Here is a 22842-nt window from a genome sequence, read left to right as displayed (position 1 = left end):
AACCCTGCCACATACTTTAGCTCAAGCCTTAGTTGCTGCTTATTTATCTTCTGCAACTAACCACCATTGACAAAGCCCATAGACCCGACTTCCTGTCAGTATGCTGCTACTTCTTGTGACATATATATAGTGCAATGACAGACTCAAAAATACAAGTCATGCACCACACAAAGCTAAGCACCTTTTATAATAACAATGCAGCTGGCATTATCCTTTTAATCCACTTTTTGCATGCTAAGCAATTTTATTTCTCCCCGACACAAAGTCCATTATTGTTAATACCCAGGTTGCGAGGGACCCTGTGTTACCCCTTTGACTTTAATGCTATCCCCCAAATGGCCTTCTATTTTGAATAATTATAACTGGCAATGTTCAACTCTGCAAATGAGTCTCGAAAGAATATTGCCGGACCGCCTTGGTATATATCCACCGGGGGAGACAGGTGGCGGGTCATGCGTTGGTGGCGATCCCCTGGGACAACTAGGCTGCGGTTGGGTGGTATAGAGTGGGACTCATAGGATGCTCTTTCTGTCACTTTTTTGGAAGTATGTGTCACTTTCTGTCCCTGCGACCCTTAGCAGGGGCTCGTGCTCATGGGCTGCCCATGCCCTCCTTCCCACTGAAATGGAGGTAGTACTATGCGTCTTTATTTATATATAATGCCTCCTGCGGTCTAAATGAGTACTCATATAGGGAGCAAATACGAATGCGCCGCCACAAAGGAGTAGAGCATATTTCCCCCTCTTTGAGACCCTACATGTTCTGGTGAAACCCGTTCTTTCTGAAGAGGACCCCCTCCTTTGCGTGTTTATGGGCCTAGGAGTAGAGAGGTCACAAGTGCATTCAGAACTGTCAGAGGGGGTGGACGTGCTGGTGAAGCGTTGAGACATAAGTAAAGAAGTTCAGTGACGAAACATACTTGACACTAAATACTATATACGTGAGGCAATGAATACTTCAGCTGGCCAGCGCAGTCACTGATCTGACCTGGACTAGCAGATCTCAGCAGTGGCAGGTAGCCATTACTTGAGCTGTGTACCCCGCCCCCCTCTGAGAGCAGCAGGGCTTACACCACGTCAGTGCCGGACAGATAAGGCTACCCCTGGGGGCGATGTTTGAACATGAGTGTTAGGGGGGATAGGAGTCGCATACTCCGAGAAGAGAAGGGGAAAACATGTACACAAAAGAAAGAAGAACAGGGGAAAGGACATTGCCTAACTGGTGTTGTATACCTTTCTTTACCCTCCAACACTCCGCACCACATCTCGGTGCACCCGTCACTCCTGACGGCCCAGCCGCAAGCCCCTGCAGGACCAGTATTATCCTTCTACCTGTCTTCGGTACTCTTTTGTAACATGTACACGTCTCCTCTCTCTTGTAACACACTGTTTGCTACGTCTTACATTTTATTTCCTTTCGATACTTGCACACGTGCCACCATTGCCTACGCAACTTTTGTTGTTGTGTTGGAGTGTCTGCCATTTATTCTAGTATTGTACCTTTACTAGTACTTTGTAACCTCCACACATCACTTTTCCTCCTGTAATGTACCCATTGGTACCTTTTGTATTTTTAGTTGGGCTTGGGGGGGCAAGGGGCGGGGGCTTTGGCCCGTGAAAGGGATCCGGCCAGGGGCACACAATTAATGTCATTGAAATTGAATTGGTGTTCAAATGTGCATACTGATACTAAAGCATTTAGAAGTGCCGGTACTCGGCACCTGTGAGTACCGGCCCACTCAAAGCACTGTTTATTCCATATAACTTAACGTTTTTCTTTTGTAATTTGTTCACTTGCAATGCTCTCATGTATCCGTTCTTGTCCTTATTGTGAAGCGCTCTGACGCCTTCGGCTAAAGTCCGCGCGAGAGAAAAACGCACAGACAAAGAAATAGCCCGCTGCATGGCAGCCATTCCGAGAGCGCCCCGCCTTCCTCCTGCGAATAGGCTGTCAGATATCTGGGAATGTGAGACCCTTGCACGTACTTGACTTAAGCACTAAGAAAAGACTGATGGCAGAGAACAAACGTTTCCGGTCAGCTGCTGTAAATGTGCGGAATGTTTTTTTTTTTTGAGTAACCAATTTTCTGTTGTTACATTTGACTGGCACTTCATTTGCCCAGTCCTTGTAGTATCCTTCTCACCTTCAATGGAAGGCATCCGAGAACTGGGTGCTAATTAGTTGCTAGGTGTCGTTAGTTGAATTTTTTCTACGTGAGCTGGGTGACTCTGAAACGTGCGACCTCATTCGCCAGTTCTCAGATGGAGAATTTCAAACCTACTTTTCAGGCAGGGACTAGGATGGGCGAAGAATCGTGGGAGCACGTAGATCTTCTTGTAGTGGGGGTGCCGCAAATTAAGGAGAGACAAAACTAAATAAAGGGGAGAGGACGGTAACTTTGAAATAATCTGACCGGCGATATTAGGGAGACCAGCATCCGTCGGGGTACGCGCCGACCTACGCCCTTCATGGCAAAGTGACACTTGTTCTTGTTCGCTCCGCTAGGAGCCCCCTAATGGCCAGCGAGAGGCGACATCGCCCTCTTACTCGAATGACGCTACCTCTCCGTGTAGCCGCACTATGCCCTCTGCCAGCAGCCCTTGCATACCCATCCGATCCCTTGAGACTGCACTCACCGTCTAGCCGTAGAGCCTTCGAGCCTTTTTCTCCTGTAAGTGCACACCCGCCACCCACTCCCCCCGTGCACTTCTTACCACCTAATGCACTTTTGGCCGCTCACAATTTTTACTACCTCACGTATTCCGTCCGCCCACAATTGTCACCATTACCTTTACTACCTCATGTATTTATTGCTTGCTCACAATTTTTACCACCTCATGTGTTTTGCTTGCTCACAATTGTCACCACTACCTTACGTAACGTAACGTATGCCATTGCAATCTGCTCTTTTGCAATGTTTCTCACTATATTTCACCCCTGCCCCCTTTCGTGAAGCGCCCTGACCCCCTGGGCAAAGTCCGCGCCACACAAAAATGCACAAACAAACAAATAAACCCCTGACTTTCGTCCACGCTCCGTCATTCCCATCAGCCCTCCCGCATATCTTTCTTTTGACCCCTGCAGTCTGGGACCCTGCCGCCGCCCGCCCTGCGCCCATCCACCTTTTGTCATCTCCCGAGCCCTCCCTTCGAAAAACAGAGCCCCCACTGCTTCGAGAGCTGCCCAGACCCCCCCCCCTGCCGACGAATGCGCACTTCTCATCACCCCTTCACTTATTTATTTATCCATATATGCGACCCTATATAGCGCGAACCCTACCCGCAGGTGCCAGAGCGCCCCACACAGGACCCAGTTTCAACCATAAGGACTGAAGGTTACAAGCGGAAAACAAATTTGCAAATTTTTTGACTTACATAAGAACCAGTTGAAAACATACGGACTTGCCAACCTGACACCCTCCGTGTCTCGCATGGCCAACCGGCATTTACATTTCCCCCCACCTGGCCTGCATCCCCAACCGCCCCTTTCTTGTACTTGAGCCCCCGCCCCGGGCGCAACCGTACCCACCCGCCCCGTGGCAGAGCACACTCCAACTCCTGTCCCCCCTGACAACGAACCCTCCGCGCCGTTACTTATTTCCTTCCCCTTATTGTTGAGGGCCACTGTCTGCGCGGCACCCCGCGCACCTCACCCCGTGTCGGCAGTTCTGCCCACAAGCACCCGCCCGCCCCCCACCGAACCCCCAACTCCCCTGCCCACTGTCCGGCCAAGCCACCTCCTGCTCCCGACCCCAACGACGCACCCACGAACCGCCCCTGCGCCCCTAACCCTTACGTGCAGGGCTCCTCCTGCGCGCCCCTCACTGGCACAGGTCCCGAGGGCTCGCCTATCCCAAGGCTCACGCCTACCCACATGTGCTCGGCCTCACCCCCTCTGCTGTCCTTGTTGTTGCCTGAGCACCTTGGCAACCCTGCCCCATTCCGACGCGTGCCACTACCCCGCCGGACACCACTTAGACCTTCTCTATGCGCGATGTCTTTGTTACTATTATTTGGTAACTCAGCGATGCCCTTGCCCGCGCGCGGCCAGAGCCCCTCAGACAGCAACGTATTCCAGCCGCCCACAGCCTTGCATTTACCCGACCAGAAACCAATCCCCATAATAGCCCAGGCCTGCCCCACGCCGACCCGAGCCAGTAGGGTCTGCAAACCCATAACCCCGCTGGTGTTCAGTCCCCCCTGCGCCGTCGATGGTCAGCTAATTGCGGGCCGTCTAACCGCTGTGCTCTACCTTCCGCCATAAGTACTTGCTATCCCACCCACTCTTAACCTTCACTTGCATTGCACCATCTACCCCCTCTCCTTCCGCCTCCCTCTCCTCCGCACTCCCATCCCCCAGCCACCCACCGCCCCTGTTGCCCGTGCCCGTCACCCACCCAGTCTCTCCTATGCTCACCATGATGCAGCACCCCCTCCCCCCAAGTCCACCCCTCCCCCCACCTCACCTCGCACTATGTCGACGCCGCACCTCTTCTCCTGCCAAAATTCCCCGGAGAAAGAGGGCCTTGTGCCCGGTGCCCACCCTTAAATAGCCCTTATGTCCCTACCACATTCCTACCTTAAATTTATGGCTGAGCTGGCCCAGCCCCAATGCTTGGTGGGCCCGCTCTTTCTCGTTCCCTGCCTTTGCTCCCCTTATCTCCCGCCAATCATTGGGTGCTCGGGCTCTGCCTCCCGGGGGTGGCCTCCACTGAGACCCCCGGTCCAGCCACTGTCCCCCTCCCCCTGGGGAGTGGGGGGGCCGAACAAAGGGGCAGTCTCCAGGCCCCACGTGCCCAAGCAAGCCATTTGTTCTACCTGCTGTCGAGGCAGGCATATAGAGGCACCACAACACCGTGAGGTAAACAAGAATTATACTGTGTACCAGTCAGTTGGTAGAGCAAAGTGTAATATACATCATGGCAGGTTGGCATCCTCCCCCAGAAGTGTTCTAGCTGTCAACGGAAGATACCATCACCCAACATTCCATTCACACGGGCTGACCTAGTGGTACAGTCTCCAGGATGTAATACGTTTCCATGGTGGCCATTTCGGTTTGCGCTAACACTATCCTCCCTAGCCCAGCCCTCCACTCCATGCCACTGCATTAGGCCATGTTGCAAAGCACTTTGAACCCTTGGGCCTGAACTCCACTGAAATAGATTGAGAAAGGAAAGCATGTAAATCAGCAACATATGAAATAGCGCTTCATGAAGAATTTATCAAGTGTTCAAGGCACTTTTGGAAATTAAGTCAAAGGAACGCAAGAGCCAGAAAAGACTGCGGCGGTGACGCGTGGGGCGGCGCTGACATGCGTGTTTCACTTCTTGATGACATCTCGGGCAGACGCTGGGGTTTATTTTTAAAATCTAGAAATGCCATGGACTCTGAATGATTGCTGTTTCTGTACACCCCCCACTTTGAAGGTTTTATCACCAGGGTGGCATGCATGCCCTCTTCATCTCCTCGGGCCTGCCCCACGCCCCACCCTCTCCCTATGGTGCCCCCTGGTCTGCAGAAGCGTGCAGCTGACAGGAAAGTGAAAATATATCTATCTCAGGAAGTTTGACTCCTATTTGGGGGAAGGGGTCGAGGAAAGAGTGTGGCGGCAGGCTGCTGTCTGTGATCAGTCAGGACTGGAACAAAAATATCTCGTAAGAGTTAAACAACTGGAAATAACAAGCTGTCGCCATCACGCTTTCACTTTAATGAAAAAAAAAGGACCTACACTGAGTAATGAAGAAGACCGTGCCACGCCGCAAGCAAACAATCAAGTCCGGATGGGTTGTCGCAGAAGGAGACAGGGCGGAAACAAAAAAGCCTCACTTTCAATCGGAGGCCAGCGTTTAACATAAATGATGACACCAGCCAATCAAAATGATGGGCGTGGCTACAAGTACACTAGTGAAATTTTCTCTATCACAATAAGCCTCACCGAGCGAGGAGCGCATGCGCGCTCCAGTGCTAGGCAAAAGACCTAAAATATAAGAGGGGAATTAACCAAGTTAAGCAGTTTGCAAGTGAAAGCATTGCGAGTGCCATCACAGCGCGTAATGTCACAACGTGTGACATTGCACATCACCTTACTGGAAGTGACAAAACATTAGACATCAGATATTAAGACCTCACATATATGTTTATCAGGTATATCATGAGTACATTTAAGCACATTATGAGATTTAACAAGTGAGATTTGGCATCAAGGTTGTGACAAAAAAGTGGTGCACTCCTGGTGCAAAATCTGGGCCTCAACGAATATTTTTTTTTTTAAACCTTGTCACAAAGATATTGGCAACAAGGAGAAGCATGGCAGTAGATCTGCTCAATTGGTTGCAAAGTCTGCATTTTAAAATATTTGATTGGGTTAAGGCATCTGCTGCACAGCTGCCCAGTAAATCTCAGGGTATAGTAGCATTCTTACAGTGCATGCACTTATATACAGCGACTGAACATAGTCAAAAGCATGCCTCTCAAGTACCTCTGTAGAGATAACAAGCTGTGTGCCTTTGTTTCCACTCTGTTGCATTTACTTTTAAGATTGAGGTTCTAGGCCGCCTCTAGTCACCATATTCAAACAAAAGGAGGCCTGCTGGCCTCTTAACTTCAGCCTTTATCTTCGGCCCAGCTGGAGGTGAAAAAAAGACCCCTTGCAAACTGCATGTTGCCGCTGGGGATGGAATTCAGCTATTGCTGCAGAACTCGTATTGGATGAAACCATGCCAACATTGGAGAAGTATTGGTTTGTCTATATCTTTCATATGGTTATCATGGCACCATGCAGGATTAGAAAGTGTGAATACTGGTTGAATCCTCTCATGGTTAAAACCAATGTGTTTGTGTTGGTGTTTGGATTGTGAGAAGAAGTAAGAGGTGATACTAGTCTAGACTCTAGTAGATTATATGGTTACTAGGTATTGCTCTTTTAAGTGGCCTTGTGTGATGTGACTGGTGCTCCCTAAACACTCCAATACCTTCAGGTCTGGTTTGCACTATATGATAACTGCAGAAAATGCACAAAAAGGTAAAAACAAAGTGATAACATAAAAAATATACCGATTTAGTGGCTGATTTGTACATAGTGAAACCGGAAAACCTGGATAAATCTCAGCTTCTCCTCTTAAATTTGGTGATCTTAGGCACATATTTTATTTCACCAAAACTGTTTTTCTTCACTATCACATATGAGCACTCTAAAAAATGTGAGTTCAGAATACCAGCTGTACAAAAACCTATTGGTTGGTTTAATAGGCTATAATAAACCTCTATAATAATCTGGACCCTGTTCAGGGATTTGCATGTCAACTGTCTTGCCTCTTTGTTCGCAAATGGTTAAATTTTAAAAACTGTCACTTTTAACAAGTATTTCTCAGTGTAGTGCTATAAAGCGACATATGAATAATGAACAAGCTTCCACATGTTAAAGAAATTCAATTGTTTTAATTGTGAGGACATTTTATCATAATTACATGCTGTTGTATGATTTACAAAGCAAATATTTTCAGGGCTCGTCTAAAAATGAACAAAAATGCACTGAATGCACCACGTTTATTTTTCTTCCATTAACAGAGACTCTAGAGACCTTCAAATCCACTCACAGGCATACACTCAGACACGCACCACAACTGCATTAAACTTACATATATATATATATATATCTCAAACACTTGCATGCACATTTTCAGAAACCCACACATTCTAGTATTGAAACGTAACTTTTCTAACGCACTCCGAGCTGCAATTCATGCTAGGCTGGTCATGAAAATAATGAATTCACACCTCCTGCTTTGAAGACTTGGAAGCTGACACCTCAGCTTCCGATTTTTTTCATTCATGTGCTCGAGCCTCTACCTGATCAGAAGCCAGGATAGGGTTGGATGACTACCACCCTTCTCTAACCTGACTTCTGATAGGGCAAATGAGTGTATGATAGACAAACCCCACCAAAGCTCCATTAGCTGACATGCTGCACAGCCTGAGATTTGTGAAGCATGTCAGCTATGGAAATCGAAGTTAGACTGTTAGAGCCAAAGACCTCACATATGCACAACACCAGTGTGCACCATGGATCTCCTTCTGGTGCTAATATGTTGTTGCAGCTCTTTACATTAAAACAAGATGGCTTGTTTTCATGTAAAAATTGGAACACAAGTAGCAAGTATCAAAAGAGGTGGTGGCACCACCCTGGTGCACTCTATTGGTGAGCCACCACTGCTGCATGTGTCGTCATTACTTTAACAAGACATTACTTTAACCTTACAACCCTAGAGATGATCAGGTGATCTTGCCACAGTGGCAATCTAGTGGTAGCCTACCAGTGGACAGACTGTTCGCTTGATTTTAATGCCTATCCAAAGGACTCAATGTAGCACTATCTTCATAGATAAATAACATTGTTTCTCTCGAACATCTTCCTCAAATTGCATTGTCTCAAAAAAGCATCCTCTATATTCCTTAAAATCTGGAATGATATACTGAGCTTTACTTAGTTTTTTTGTCTTTCATATGCCCTTTCCTTACTTTTCCTGCCCTGCATTCCTCCTCTCTGACCACAGCATACTCTAAGGTACACACATGTTTGCCTTAAGCTCTATTAAAATATTTCTGCAATTTGCCCACAACTCATTTCAAAGATCGCAACTTCTTCTTTGAAAGTTATACCGCTGCAAACTCACAATACCTAATCTCCTCTAGCTATTCCACTAACCCAATCAAACATCTGCCTGAATTTTCGTCCCTCACAAATCTTCACACCTGAAGGCATGAAATGGTTTGTTTGAAATTTGTTTTGTTCTTTCACTCTCTCCACCTTCGGTCCGTTCCAGGTACATGTCAGTCCAGCATGGCTAAGAAGAGTGCGGTGGGCCAGCAGCCCTGGTGGTTGCTCTTCCTGCTCATCGCTGTGGCCTTTATTCATTTAATCATCTGCCCATTCACAAAAGTGGAGGAAAGCTTCAACCTGCAAGCAACCCATGACCTACTGTACCATGGCCTGGATGTCAACAAGGTGAAACCACAAAAAAAACCTATTTGCTAAATCAAGGCGTGTGGCACCTGAGAGCGCACAAACAATTTTTTTTAGCTATACACTTTTACGGTAATGATGTTTATGCATTATATAACTATGGTTATATCATCATTTCTAATCAGTGAGTAGGGTGTGGATAAGTTCAGCCTGAAGATGGTGCGAGCAGAATGGTTGCAAGGTTCCAATGGGTACACCTGGAAATATTGGATGACTTCAGATCTCTAGTACTTTGTATCCAGTCATAGACTTTCATTTAACAGACCAGAGCATTCCGGACATTGTATTTTCTGGTTCAATTAAATAAAACTGAAAAAACACGCTTGATTGCAGAGATTAGAATCAGAATCGTCTAAAACTGGTAAATCGGTTTCCTTGTGGAACAAAGCTTTCTTGTAACACAAGGAACAGCGGTAGCTTGTGGTAAGCTGTGTGTCCTTTCGAGAATTTTATGACGGTTGTGGGTGTTTATTTGTGATTTTTATCATTTTCTTATCTACCTGCATTTCTATAGCTAATCATATGACCTTTTTCTTTTCAGTACGATCATCATGTGTTCCCTGGTGTTGTCCCACGATCATTTCTTGGGCCAATATTTATTGCAGCACTCACAGCTCCAGGAGCAGGCGTCGTTTCTTTACTTCAGATGTCGAAGTTCTACTCGCAGCTCATAGGTACAGACTGATAAAACTAAGCAACTTTAAGAAGTTACTTTCGAATGAAATTTTTTACTGTAAAACATGTGAACATTATTAGTGTTTAAATCAGTGTACTGTGAGACTTCAGTAACACCACCCCAGCTGCTAAAATATTACTGTTGTAAAAATTGCTCGTAGCTTGGCATCTGTTGTGCGCAAGATCCAAGTTTGCGTACCCCAGGTTCAGTTGCTTAAGATTCCTAATATTCGGAGACCCTTGAGATTCAGGGGCCAACTTGACCCTAGTGATCAGCCTACGGAGACCAAACACTATACATGGTACCGCACAGCTGCGGTCTCCTATGTGCATTGCTGTTCACTGTTCACAGAATCCCCATCCATATAGCATTGCCTCTTTTATGCACCGATTTGAGCAAGTGATGCTCTTTTTTACTTTTTCCAATGTTAATCTTTAGTCGCTGTCCATGTTTTTTAAAAAGTGGTTTCTAGTTTGAATATTTTTGGATTTCGGAAAATAAACATTACAGTAACTAATGCAAAACATTAATTTTATAATGAACTAAAGCAATTTTAGAGAAAAAACAGAGCATCATACATCATGAGCGATTGGACAACTCTTTTGAATTGTCTTCTGAAGACTTGACTTTACATTGGGAAGGTGCTTTTCGTGGTATGTGGTGTTCTTTCGAACATTTCTACTATCTTTACGTTCTTGTAGATTTTGTTGATTGGATGTGATTAGAATTGAGATTGGGTTCAATATCTGCCATGCTAGTTCTTCATATGATGTAGACTTTTTCAAATTTTTTTTTTGTTTGTCTTATAACCCCTGATTCATTATGTGGTATAAAGCGACCATCTAATGAAGAGTTTTAAAGAGTCTTGCTCGGAGAACTGCGTTTAATTTCTCTTGATATTTACATCTTCTTCATATGTACTTGAGGAAATTCTCTCTGTTTCACGGTGATTCGTTTATTCATTGCTGGCTCCCACAGTTACTCTCCTGGGGCCCGATGTAGGTGGCCATTTACCGGCCGGTAACGGTCGAATTCGGCCGGTACCGACCGGTAACTGGGTTTTCAGATGTAGGGGGCCTATATTTTACTGATTCTGTAAATTTACCGAATCGGTAAATTCACAGAATCGGTAAAATACCGAATCGGTATATTTACCGATTCGGTAAATCCACATGTAGGTGGCACTCCTAAGAGTGCCACAGGCCCTTAAGAATCGGTATTTTACCACCCAATACTATTGGGTGGTAAAATACCGAATTCAGGTGTGCATGAACATCTGTGCATGCACACCTGTGCAATGTGACACACAGACATGCCCTTAGGGCATGTATGTGTGCCACATGGCACACAAGTCCGGAATTGGGGTGCTAGAGGGTGTCAAAGTGACAACCCCTGCACCCTTGCTGAAATCGGTATTTACCGAATCGGTAAATACCGATTCGGTAATGCCCATATATTCCTATGGGCTTCAATGCCCATTGGAATCAATGGGCATTACCGAATCGGTATTTACAGAATCGGTAAATACCGAATCTTAACGATTCGGTATTTACCGAATCAGTATTACCTACACCCCCCCACCCCCTCTATTTTACCACTTCTTAAATACTGATTCGGTATCATTCAGTATTTAAGAAGTGGTAACATTTAATTACCTACATCGGGCCCCAAATGTATATTTCTGTATTTCTCATCTTAGTTGTGGCTTTCAAAATAGTTGCCTGCAGAATCAGGTATACCTTTCCCACTTTGAGTTCATTATCTAGACCTGAAATGACACTATTCAAAGGAACACTTGCCACTTGTCTTCTGCAATGAATATCAGCCATGTATCTTTCCAAATTTCTGCTCAACTTTAAATGCTACCATATTTTTTATTAAGGAATCTAATAGAGCGATCTCACTTCTTTTGAATGGTTTAACTTCTTCGGGGGCTGAAAGTTGGTTTACTTTGTGGAAACCCAAATACCACTTTCTATCGTTAGAAAAGTATGATCCAAGAAGATGCTTGCTTCTTGCTGGCAAGTGTTAAATTGTCACGGATACCAAGGGTGGGGTGTGGCGCTTTGAGATATATTGATAGATAGTGTATTACAATATACATATTGATCAAATAGAATAACTGTATCTTACACTCTAATAGAGTCCTGATCACCATGCATCTGTGATCCCTTGTGAGCTATAAAATGATGATGTAGAATGGAAAAACGTCCTGTTTTAGTGCGATGTACTAAGTAATGCAATACATTCCTCTTACTGTTGCATTCTTTTTTCTCGACATATTGTCTTTGGGTGTCTCCATACTTATCCATTCTACAGTAATGCATTTTTAGAAAGCTAGAACCATTCTGTTCAGAACATTTTCTGTCTGATAAAAGGACACTGAAATAGTCAGAAGGGACATTTTTTACCATAATTGTAATAGCAATATTTTTTTAACCCTCTTTAAAAAGTGTATGGGGCCTGGCCAAGATGGAGGACGGTTAGGATGCGCTTTCTCTACACCGCAGTTCACACAGAGCCCCAGAGTGCTTCCCTAAGCTGCAGGACCTCCTGGACACTCAGGGAGACATTAAAATCAGAAGAAGCGTCCCCTGGTGCACATGAAACCCAACCACAATGCGGCCAGCCTGCAATGGCCAAGATGGCAATGGGGCATAAGGTTCAGAGAAGCCATGAAACGGATTGCACTCAGGCCCTCGCAGTATCCCGTCAGGCTGCGTCACCTTCTGGACATCGGCCTTCAAGATGGTGGTGCCCAGGGGGCTGTGGGGGTAGCTCAGCCAAGGGGAGAAAGGTATTATCCCCACCCTCCCAAAGCGGATCTCTGCCTCATTGAGATGCGTTTTTTGGCAGACCCAGCGCCCTGCCGGAGATTGCTCAGAGAGAGGTGCAGAATTTGTGAGTAACCCAAAGGTAGCAACATGATCAGTACTATTCCTTAGTGGTGCCCCAGATCTACTTGATATCCCGAGGCTGCCCAGCGCAACCTACAGCTGGTGAGCTCCTACACACGAAGACCCCTGGCAGTTGGGGACTCAGAAGAGTGGCCTGGAACAGGTGTCCTATTTTGATCCTGCTAACGCTGGGAGGGGAGGTGCGCGTGGAGGCCCTGCTCACTTGTGCAATGTGCCTATTGTTGCCTTGGAGGCCCCCCGCACTGACACAAAGGCATCCTGTGGCCGACTGCTGGGACCAACCCTACTTCACACGGGCCAAGGATGTGTAGTCTGCATGAGGTTCCCAAATAACGCTTGCACAGGTGAGCGCCAGTCCTCTGACCTAAGGGTTCGCACCCTGAGCGACACATGGCTGGTTGTGTCCCACATCAATGACCCCACTGAGCCTGCTGTCCCACCCTTCGCATCTTGGGCAGAGAGCCGCCCGTGTTTGCGGGGACCGCTGCACCCTAGGGACCGGACTTTCCTTCCTGGGGAGCGAACATAAAAGAGAGGCCCTTGCAGTAAAACCCACAAGAGTCTTCAATTCGGGACCCTGCTGAAGTATCACATTGGCCCGGCAAGCTCCTGAGATACTACAGGCTCGCATACTTGGCCCAGTGCATAATCTACGCAGCGTGACCATTGTAATATCCGGCTGGACTGCCAAGCGTGGGAAGTTCCGGCTTCGGTGGGAGACACTAAGAGAGGCCTCACTTGGCACAGCCTGAGGAGTGAAGCAAGTTATGCGCAGTTGTGAGAGTGGTGCTGGCCGCCCTAGCTGGGGATAAGTGAAGCATCAGAGAATTGGGGGCGTTGCACACGCAATGCAATCCTGACCAAGAACTGGAGTGTACCATCAATGCTACTGGCACTCGAGGCACTTGCCTCATCCACGTTTTCGAACTCTGCCTAGATGAGCAACCCCAACCCTGCTGTCGTGACCTGCGGGACAGAGATGACTGCTACCTTCCCTTCAGATGGGGGACATGGGTACAAGGTCAGACATGGCCACCGCCTGCTCCAAGAAGGAATGCTCCCTAAGTTAGATGCTGACAAAACCAACTGGGAGTCCGACTGGAGACAAAACTCCCCCACCCCACCTGCCCTGAACAGCTCACCGAGGGGGACAACAAGGGCTCAGTAAACCTCGCCTTTCTGAAGGCCTTGTGCGCATCACAGGAGAGGATCTCCGAACTGTCAAAAAGGAGCTCTCGCAGGATCTAAAAGAGATCCTCCATGAGCTGTCAGAAGTGAGGGATAGGCTCTCCATGCTGGAGGACCAGGAATATGGCAGGGACGAAGAGCTCGAGCAGCTCCAGCAAGAAGTCCTCAGACTCCAGGAACAGCATATCGATCTACCGACCGATGCCGAGGACCTTGAAAACCAGTTGAGATGGAACAATATACGAATCAAGGGGGCCCCAACCTTGCGGAAGAAGCAGACATCAACACCTGCATGAGGGCCCTCTTCACCCAGAGGCTGGAGACTCCACCTGATAAGGAAATAAAGCTCAACAGAGTCAACCTCCCAAGACTGGAGAACAACCGCCCTGGTGACATCTTGGTTTGGGTCGAAGATTTTTAGCTTAAAGAAAAGATTTTACATCAATTCAGAGACTTTAAACCCCTGCAGTTCAGAGGACACACACTGGTGCTCTATCGGGGTCTATCTGCTCTCACCCTAAAAAAGAGGCAAACATTCAAACTAGTCACCACCCATCTTCAAGCCAAATGTGTGACTTACTCTTGGGGGCAACCCTTCCGCATATTTTTCTGCTGGGAGGGGAGGCTGTACCAGCTCTGCTCCCTGAGAGAGCTGTTCAAGGTGTTACAGATTGAAGAGCCCCCCAAGAGGACAAACTGGCCACCCCTCAAGAACGGAAGGGGCAGAAGCAGAGCAGGTTGGCCTCCTCCAGAGGTCTTCGTACAGACCCACAGACTCTGACAATGGAGAGGCCAGCTGTGCTAGAGTCCTGTCCGGAGACTCAGACAGACAAGAGTATACCTGAATAAGGCTGGGGCTGACCGTGTGGAGTTCAGGGGGGCATTAAAGGGTAGAAGTATGAGGAGCTACAGAACCTTACACCCAAGTATTCCATGGGACAATGCCAAACATGCCTGGCACTGCCATTAACTTATGTTCTTATTTATTGTGGGTTATTGTGTTTTGGGGCAAAGTACTTACACTTTAGGAGGGAGCACTACATTATAGGCACTTATCAATTTAGGAAGAGTTCTTAGAAGGGACGACTGCTTGGGTGATGTTTTCAATCTTCTGTATCACACTATAAACTCAAAGTTATTACCCTTAATGTGAAGGGGTTAAAAATCTGACCAACCACCGAACAATAATATCATACTTAGAACAGTCAGGTGCAGACCTGTGTCTCCCACAGGTGACCCATCTGGTTGCTGGTGACTGTCACAGACTGAGGTCCCGGGCCTTCCACAGCAATTTCATTCTTCAGCGGCCAACAAAATGGCAGGAGTAGCTCTCTTTGTCTCCCCCTCTTTCTGAAGGAAAGTGGGTACTAACCTGGCATAGATTAGGGGAAGCCTGTTGACCTACAAAATGAGTGTATGGGATCAGACCATTGTCGTGGGATCCACGCATGCCTCTAATGATGGCTAACAACAATTCCTCAGGCAGGCAGTGAGTGACGGAGGTCATGTCCTCACAAAGTAAGGTAGTGCTGATAGAGGGGGACCTGAACCTAGCGATCTGGATATATGAGCGTCCAGAAGAGGGTTTCTTGGGCCTTTTCCCAGGATGGACTATGCTGGCTACAGCAGATTGGATTGAGAGATATCTGGAGAGAACATCACCCCCAGACACAGGACTATACCTTTTATTCCCTTGCCCACTGCTGATGACTGCTCTCTCGAGGAGTCTCTTTCTCTTTCAGACACTCCCACTGGAACCTCCCACCTGCATGATCCAATCCCTACAAGGTGAGCTGCATCACTTTATATGGGCAGAGGGGTGGCCACGCATGAGTTGAGACAAGAGCTACTGACCTGCAATTGAAGGAGGGCTAGGCACCAGAGAGCTACAGACCCACCACACCGCAATAAAGATAGAACCCTGTTCTCTTTCAGACCATGCAGTGTTTTCTCTCACTCTAGCTGTCCCACCTTTGCTACATACACCACAACCATGGAGACTTAGGGAAACACTACTTCAGAGACCGAAAGTGGTTGAGTAGATTACCCAAGCAATCACCAGTTGTTTAGACATAAACTATATGGCAGACACTCCTATTGCTCTCTTCTGGGAGACTCTGAAAGCTGTCATCCTTCAGGAGGTCATTGTGATCTCTGCAGCAGATAATAAAATACTTTGTGATAAGAGGGAGCAATTGCACCAGCAAGTACAGGAGCTAGAGTGTATAAAGAAGCAGACGCGTGTCCCTTGGGTTTGGTGACAGCTAAAGACAGCAAGGGAATAGTTGGTGGAGCTGTACTTGGATGATGCCGAGTATGCATTGCTTAGACTTTGTCACTCTTTCTATGTAAAGAAGCAAGTGGAGGCACCTACTGGCCAACCGGTTTCAGGCACAATGACACACTGCTGGTGTGGAGTCCCTCTCAACACAAAGGGCACAGAGATTGTAGGGGATTGTCCCACCGCTTCTACCTTTTGGGGCTTCCAAGAGGAACTCTACTCAAAGCAATCCATCCCTGAGGATGGTCCAGGCCTTTACCTCAGAGATGCACTTACTCCACGCCTGATAGCAGCCCAAGCTGACTTGCTAGACCATCCACTTGGATAGAGAAGGTGAATTGTGCTATTGCCAGACTGAAACTCCTTAAATCACTAGGAACAGATGGTGTTCAGGCTCTGTTCATTAAGGCGATAACTGGACCCAGTACAGTCCCGCCCTGTATGAGGAAAGCCTGTATTGTTATCATCCCTACACCTGGGAAGGATCACAAACAGTGCGGGTCCTATCGACCAATATCCCGAGGTTTGCCCTGCATAGACAATGTTGTGATAACGCCAAGAGGATTATGCATTTGCTTGATAAAGCCACACGCTCCAAGCGAGAAATCATGGTTTTGGCCATAGACGCCAAGAAGGAGTTTGACCGGGTGCACTGGCCATATTTGGCAGCGATGCTTGGCCATTTTTGGTTTTGAGCCCCAGTTCTGCACCTGGATTCTAAGCAACTATTGTCAACTGTGAGCGACTGTATGAATGAACTGTCAAAATTCGGGCCAATTTCTCATCCACGGGGGAGCAATGCAGGGTTGCCCACTTTCACCCCTGCTGTTTACTCTTGATATGGAGCCCTTTGCCTAAAAGGTACATGACCATCCGCACATTACTGGAGTCGCCTTTTGTGGTGAGAAATATACAATTAGCCTCTACCTCGAAGATGTCGTTGTAGCACTAGACAATCCTTGTGAGGCTCTCCCTGCTTTCAGTGCAGAGGCAGAAGCTTTTGGTAGAACTGTGGGATTGCGGGTAAATATCCAGAATTCAGAGATAGACCCTCTCCTTACCTGATGCTGTCCGATCCAATGGCAACCAATCTCTATCACATATTTGGAAATACAATTATCCCTGACTGATAAAGGGACTGTGACCCTTAAGTAACAAACGCTCCTCTAGCAAATTAGGAGGGATCTTGAGCAATGGAAACTATATTGTCTCTCATGGCTTGGCTGAATAGCAACAGTGAAGATGACTGCTCTCTTGAGGAGTCTCTTTTTCTTTCAGACACTCCCAATGGAACCTCCCACCTGCATGATCCAATCCCTACAAGGTCAGCTGCATCACTTTGTATGGGCAGAGGGGTGGCCACGCATGAGTTGAGACCAGAGCTACTTACCTGCAATAGAAGGAGGGCTAGGGATCCCTCATTTCAAGCAGTATTACCAGGCAGCACAACTCCAGTATATGGTGGAATGGTAAAATGTAAATGCCAGCATTTGTAAAGCGCAGAGCTACCTCCAACGGAAGTGTCCCGGCGCTGTCCGTATACCGCTTAGGAACCCTTCCTGGCTTTTCCCTGTGAAATGTCCACTCCTGGGCACCCCCAAGGTGAAGCCAGGCATCCCAGTGCTGTTGGGGCCGTTGTGGAGATTAAGCAAGCTATTGCCCAGAGTTGCAGAGTGGGACCCATGATTAGAATAGGCACAGAGGCAGGAATTATCAGGTCCGAGGAAATTGAGCCCAAGACCCGCGGGGTATTGAACCCTGGTCCCAGGCCAGACCTCTGCATCAGGGTCTGCCGCTCTAACCATTGAGCCACACTTCTGGTACAGGGAGTAATGAGAGAAACACTGGCTGCTCATAAATTTGAGCAGTCGCAGTGACCCCTCTATGGAAAGTCTTGTTCTTGCCTCGCCCACAATAAGCGTAGGGTCTTTATTCCTCCCCAGTAACTAAAGCCATCTTGCACTTGTGTGACCATGTTCCTAGTCTCAAAGGCCTATCCCTTCCCCTCTGGCACCGGTTATAGGCAGTACTGATCTCCAGCCTGGCCTTGATCAGGTCGCGTTTTAACCCTGGCAGAGCATTGGCAGGTGCTCACACACTGCAAACCGACCGACTTCCAACACACCTCAGTTGGCTACACTGCTTGTGGCATATGTTGGGAATGGAGAAACTTACCTCAGCTCTAAATGCTCAGGGTAATTCCCACAGGGAACTCTGGCACCTTCACATAGTTCTCCTTTCGGCAGAGTACTGAGAACTAACCTTTCCAAAATATCTGCGCTTGCTATGACAGCTGTTGGTGAGCCATTGTAGACTGTGAGAGGCATCCGGAGTAAACCCATGGAACCGCTTGTTGCCTTACCTCACAGAATCCAGTGATGTGAGTGATCCCCGGTAAGGGGGAGGTGTTTAACTTCAGTTGGCAATATTCTTTTGGTTATTTGGAGGGCGCTGTGACACTCACAATTGCTGTCTTGTTTTTCTGGGATGTCATTCAATAATACTAATAAAAAGATTTGAACCATAAAATGTGTTTATTTCAGGGAAAGCCAGAAGCATATTCTTATTACTCTCCAGGTTTTCAACTTTTCTGATTTCTGATTATTTCTTGTGACTTGTATTGGAACTTTGAAAACCATCTTAATACCATCCATTAAAAATCCTTCCATGACGAATACATGGTAGTTTTGTTAGCCGGAATGAAATCTAGGTTCCAATCCTAATAGCTTCCTTTGAATGCTACCTTTACATCACAACTCCCATTTATATCTCCCATAACATCAACTTTAGTGACAACCATTATAGTGCAGTAATAGTCGTACATCCGTTTTTGTTTAAGTTTCTATTTTGTTCTTTACCTACTAGTGTAATGACTGAGTTCTGTATACATCCATCAGGTATTTTAAATAAAGCTCTCTGGTCATATATTGTTCTCGTTTGACCTATAGCACAGTCAGAAATAGAGAAGGCAGTTTAACCTCCAAAATGTTTACAGGAGGACATTCAGAAAACTGATGTGGGAATGTACTACCCTGTTGCTTACCATTGGCTTTGTGGTTTGTCACTCACATTTTCTGGATTTCATTTTTCTAGCTTTATTTGCTTTAGGTTGTTCAGCTTGAGTTTGTCCCCTGTTGCCCAAACCTTATTTACTGTATAATTCCACAAGCTTGCTTTCTGTAAACATGCTTTTAAACCATGTTCTTATCTTGTTCCATTTGTTGTGCATTCAAAGACAGAGGTTAAATATCAATCTCCCTCTTCCAAGGGAGCTTGGCATTTACCTTTCTTTCTCTGACTCTAAATCTAGAGAATTTATGCGACAATCCTGCTGAGTACCCATGCAAGAGGAGAGGGTGTAGAATGTTTTGTTTTCTAGCACACAAAAAAAGAACTGTTCTGATGTTTCAGAATATATCTATATATAAGGCTGATATATGCTTCAAGACTTCTCTGTAGAAATGTCAAAAGGCTTTGTCCCTTTCCATCTCTGCGTTAATGGCAGTGTGCTATTCCTATTTGAAAAGTTAACACGAAACTCAGCCCATGGAAATTATATACTGATCCCCTAATCTTTTACAGAACAGCTCTCAGTTTTTTAAACTTATCCTTTGCAGCCTCGTGTAATGAAACCAGTAGTATACACTGCACCAGGGGCAGCTCCTCCGCTATCGTGGAGGAGAGTCGCCCCACTGCTTTTAAACAGTGGGAAGCAGAAACCTAAAATGATGATAACTTTGCGTAATTATAATTTTAGGCTGCTTCCTGCTGCTTTGCGGGCGGGTCTGCTCTTGGAGCAGGAAGGAGTGTTTTACCCACTCCTAAGTGCGCAATGACTGGTTGGTCGGCCCGAACCAGTCATGTGCACCTTCCCCGTTCTCCAATCAGGCTGCGTTACAGCCTGCATGGAGAACAAGCCGATGACCCCATTCCCTGGTTGAGCGTCAAAGCAGGACGCTCAAAACCAATCACAACGCTGCATTGCAGTGATGGTATTGGTTAGTGGGGCCTGCTTCCTGTACCTCTATGTGCTCGAGGAGATCAGGAGCAGAGTCGGGAACCGTGACCCCCCACATCCGCCCCGCCACCCACTAGCCATGCCAGCTGTCCCTGCACTGCACACAGTGTGCCATGTAGTGAAAAAACAAACATTCAAAATCTCTCCACTGTTTGAGATTTGCAAGTTTGTTTATTACATTTTATGTGGCAAATATGCTTTTAATTTATCATAAGCAGAGCCACTGGAATTATGCGTTTTTCACATTATTATAGAATTGCCAGATTTGCCACGTACTCCTTCATCTGTTGCATAATCTGCAGATTGTATCAAAAAACTATTTTTTCTAGTTCAAACTGTACAAAAGTTACCAAAAATGCAAGTAATGCTGTGCATTGGACGGCCCTTTGAAAAAGGTTCACCGGTCATCTTTCTGTTGCTTATTGCTATAATTGGGTGTTAAAACCATGCCCAGACAATTTTTAACAAGTGTAAAAATGACAAAATAAGGAAGTAATACTATCACAAAATGTGCTGCATTACTACATGTAATTTGCCTTTTCTCGCTACATAATTTACTCAAACCTGCCGCATAATTTGGCCCTCTTCTGCCACATAATTCCAGTGATCCTGATTATAGGTAAAAAGGTGGAATGTTTTTTCCTACAGTCAAATTGGTAAGCAGCCAGTGGTCTGTAAATGAATATGACACATGTTATGTTATGTTATGTTATGTTATGTTATTATGACTTCTATAGCGCACGACTGCCCCAGCCAAGGGGCGTCCCGCCGCTTTGTCTGGCAAAAGGAACACAACAGAAGAGAAAGAAAGGAATAAGTAAACCGTGAGGCAGTCATTAGAGTCCAGGAGGGAAAAGGTAGGTTTTAATGGCCTTCCTAAATGTAAGCAGCTCATCCAAAGCACGAATATGAGCTGGGAGAGGGATCCAAAGCTTTGCCGCTAAAACGCAGAAGGAACGCCCTCCCGCTCTGCAGCGTTTAAACCGTGGGACAATGGCCAGATTTTGACCCAATGATCTCAGGTACCGAGAGGGAACATAGGGGGTAAGAAGATGCTCAAGGATCTGGGGAGAGGACAGTTTGAGAATCTTAAAAGAAAGACATAATGTCTTAAATTCAATCCTTTGTATCATGGGCAGCCAATGAAATTTCCGAATGGTTGCCTTAGCTGAACAGAACCTAGGTAAGCCTACCAGGGCTCTGGCTGCAGCGTTCTGTAAACATTGCATCCGGATGATTTCCGCCTGATTGGCCCCCAGCAGGAGCGAACTAGCGTAATCAAGCCGTGACAGAATAGTGGCCTGAATTATCAACTGCCTGGTGGGGGCATCAAAGAATTTTAAAATTGGCCTAAGTCCACGCAAAATCCCAAAACATGTGGCGGCCACTTTTTTAGTATGTCCGGAAAAACTGAGGGCGGGATCTAACCAAGCACCCAAGTTTTTAACCTCAGATACCGGGATGGGAGTAGGGCCTAACTCTGAAGGCCACCACTTATCGCCCCAGAGGTTACAATGCTTACCAACGATAAGGACCTCCGTCTTCTTGGCATTGAGCTGTAAACAATTAGCAGTAATCCAGCCACCCACTGCTGTAAGACCATCACAAAACCTGGAGACCTCAAGGTCGGAATCCCCACTGAGTGCAACCGTCAGCTGCGTATCGTCACAAAAGGGGGTGGTGAAGGACGGAGCATCTGAATCAATCAAACACTCACACCCAGTCAAAAGATCTGTGTTTAATCCATCACCGTTCTTTAGCCCACTCTGCCACCCCAGTTCAGACATGGCTATATGCAAATCAGTCTGTCTCTGTGCCTCATGGGAACAGTCCAGCCCGAACTGCCATGCCATGTCTTCCCTGGACCGGAAACAAGCTTCCAAGGACCGGTTTCTGGCATTCCAGCCGTCTTCAGCCCGGCTTGCTTGAATCCAGTGGCAAAGTGAGCAAGGGACTCACGTCTGAGCATACCCTGCCACACTTATGGCGGCCAAAAGCGGTACAAAAGGGGGTGGTGATGGACGGAGCATCTGAATCAATCAAACACTCACACCCAGTCAAAAGATCTGGGTTTAATCCATCACCGTTCTTTAGCCCACTCTGCCACCCCAGTTCAGACATGGCTATATGCAAATCAGTCTGACCCTGTGCCTCATGGGAACAGTCCAGCCCGAACTGCGTATCGTCAACGTAAGAGACCACAGTCAGGTCCCAACGTTTGGCGACGGCAGCCAGCGGCTGCACATAAAGATTGAACAGTGTGGGGCTAAGTGCCGAACCCTGAGGTACTCCCTGCTCGATGGAATGGGATTTGGACTCGAAGGGCGGTGTAGCAACCCTAAATGCGCGACCTGTTAAAAATGACCGAAACCATTCCAGTGCTAGATCAGAAACATCTGCTTCTCCCAGACGCTGCAGCAGTATCGCAGGTGAGACCGTGTCGAACGCGGCACTGAGATCGAGTAACACCAGTGCCGCAGTTCGACCAGAATCCAACTCGGACCGCAGATGTTCTGTCATGGAGAGAAGGGCAGTCTCAGTGCTGTGGCCAGCACGAAATCCATTCTGGGAGGGATCCAGAATCTTGGCAGTCTGAAGATATTTAGACAGAATACCATTAACATGAGCCTCAGCAACCTTTACGGCACATGGGAGAAGAGAGATTGGTTGGTAATTCTCAAGCTTGAGAGGGTCCAAAGCAGGTTTCTTCAGAATAGGAGTGACGTAAGCTTGTTTCCAC

At 46.8% G+C, this 22842-nt stretch overlaps 1 protein-coding gene across 2 annotated transcripts in view; it reads left to right on the top strand.

The window, feature by feature from the left end:
* ALG12 (ALG12 alpha-1,6-mannosyltransferase) overlaps nt 1-22842 on the top strand; it is a 112534-nt gene that overhangs the window by 1775 nt on the left and 87917 nt on the right. The window contains exons 2-3 of one of the 2 annotated variants that reach the window (XM_086967312.1): nt 8822-9003; nt 9563-9695. In XM_086967312.1, coding sequence (XP_086823438.1) covers nt 8839-9003; nt 9563-9695 — 298 coding nt within the window. In that variant the 5' untranslated portion in view covers nt 8822-8838. Of the gene's footprint in view, nt 1-8812; nt 9004-9562; nt 9696-22842 lie in introns of both variants that reach the window. The other variant, XM_086967310.1, reaches the window with a different exon arrangement.

Source organism: Lissotriton vulgaris, chromosome 1_1 (assembly GCF_964263255.1).
Source record: "Lissotriton vulgaris chromosome 1_1, aLisVul1.2, whole genome shotgun sequence".
Classification (NCBI taxonomy): Eukaryota; Metazoa; Chordata; class Amphibia; order Caudata; family Salamandridae; genus Lissotriton; species Lissotriton vulgaris.
Note: the sequence above shows the minus strand (reverse complement) of the source record. Positions and strands in the feature narration are given on the sequence as shown.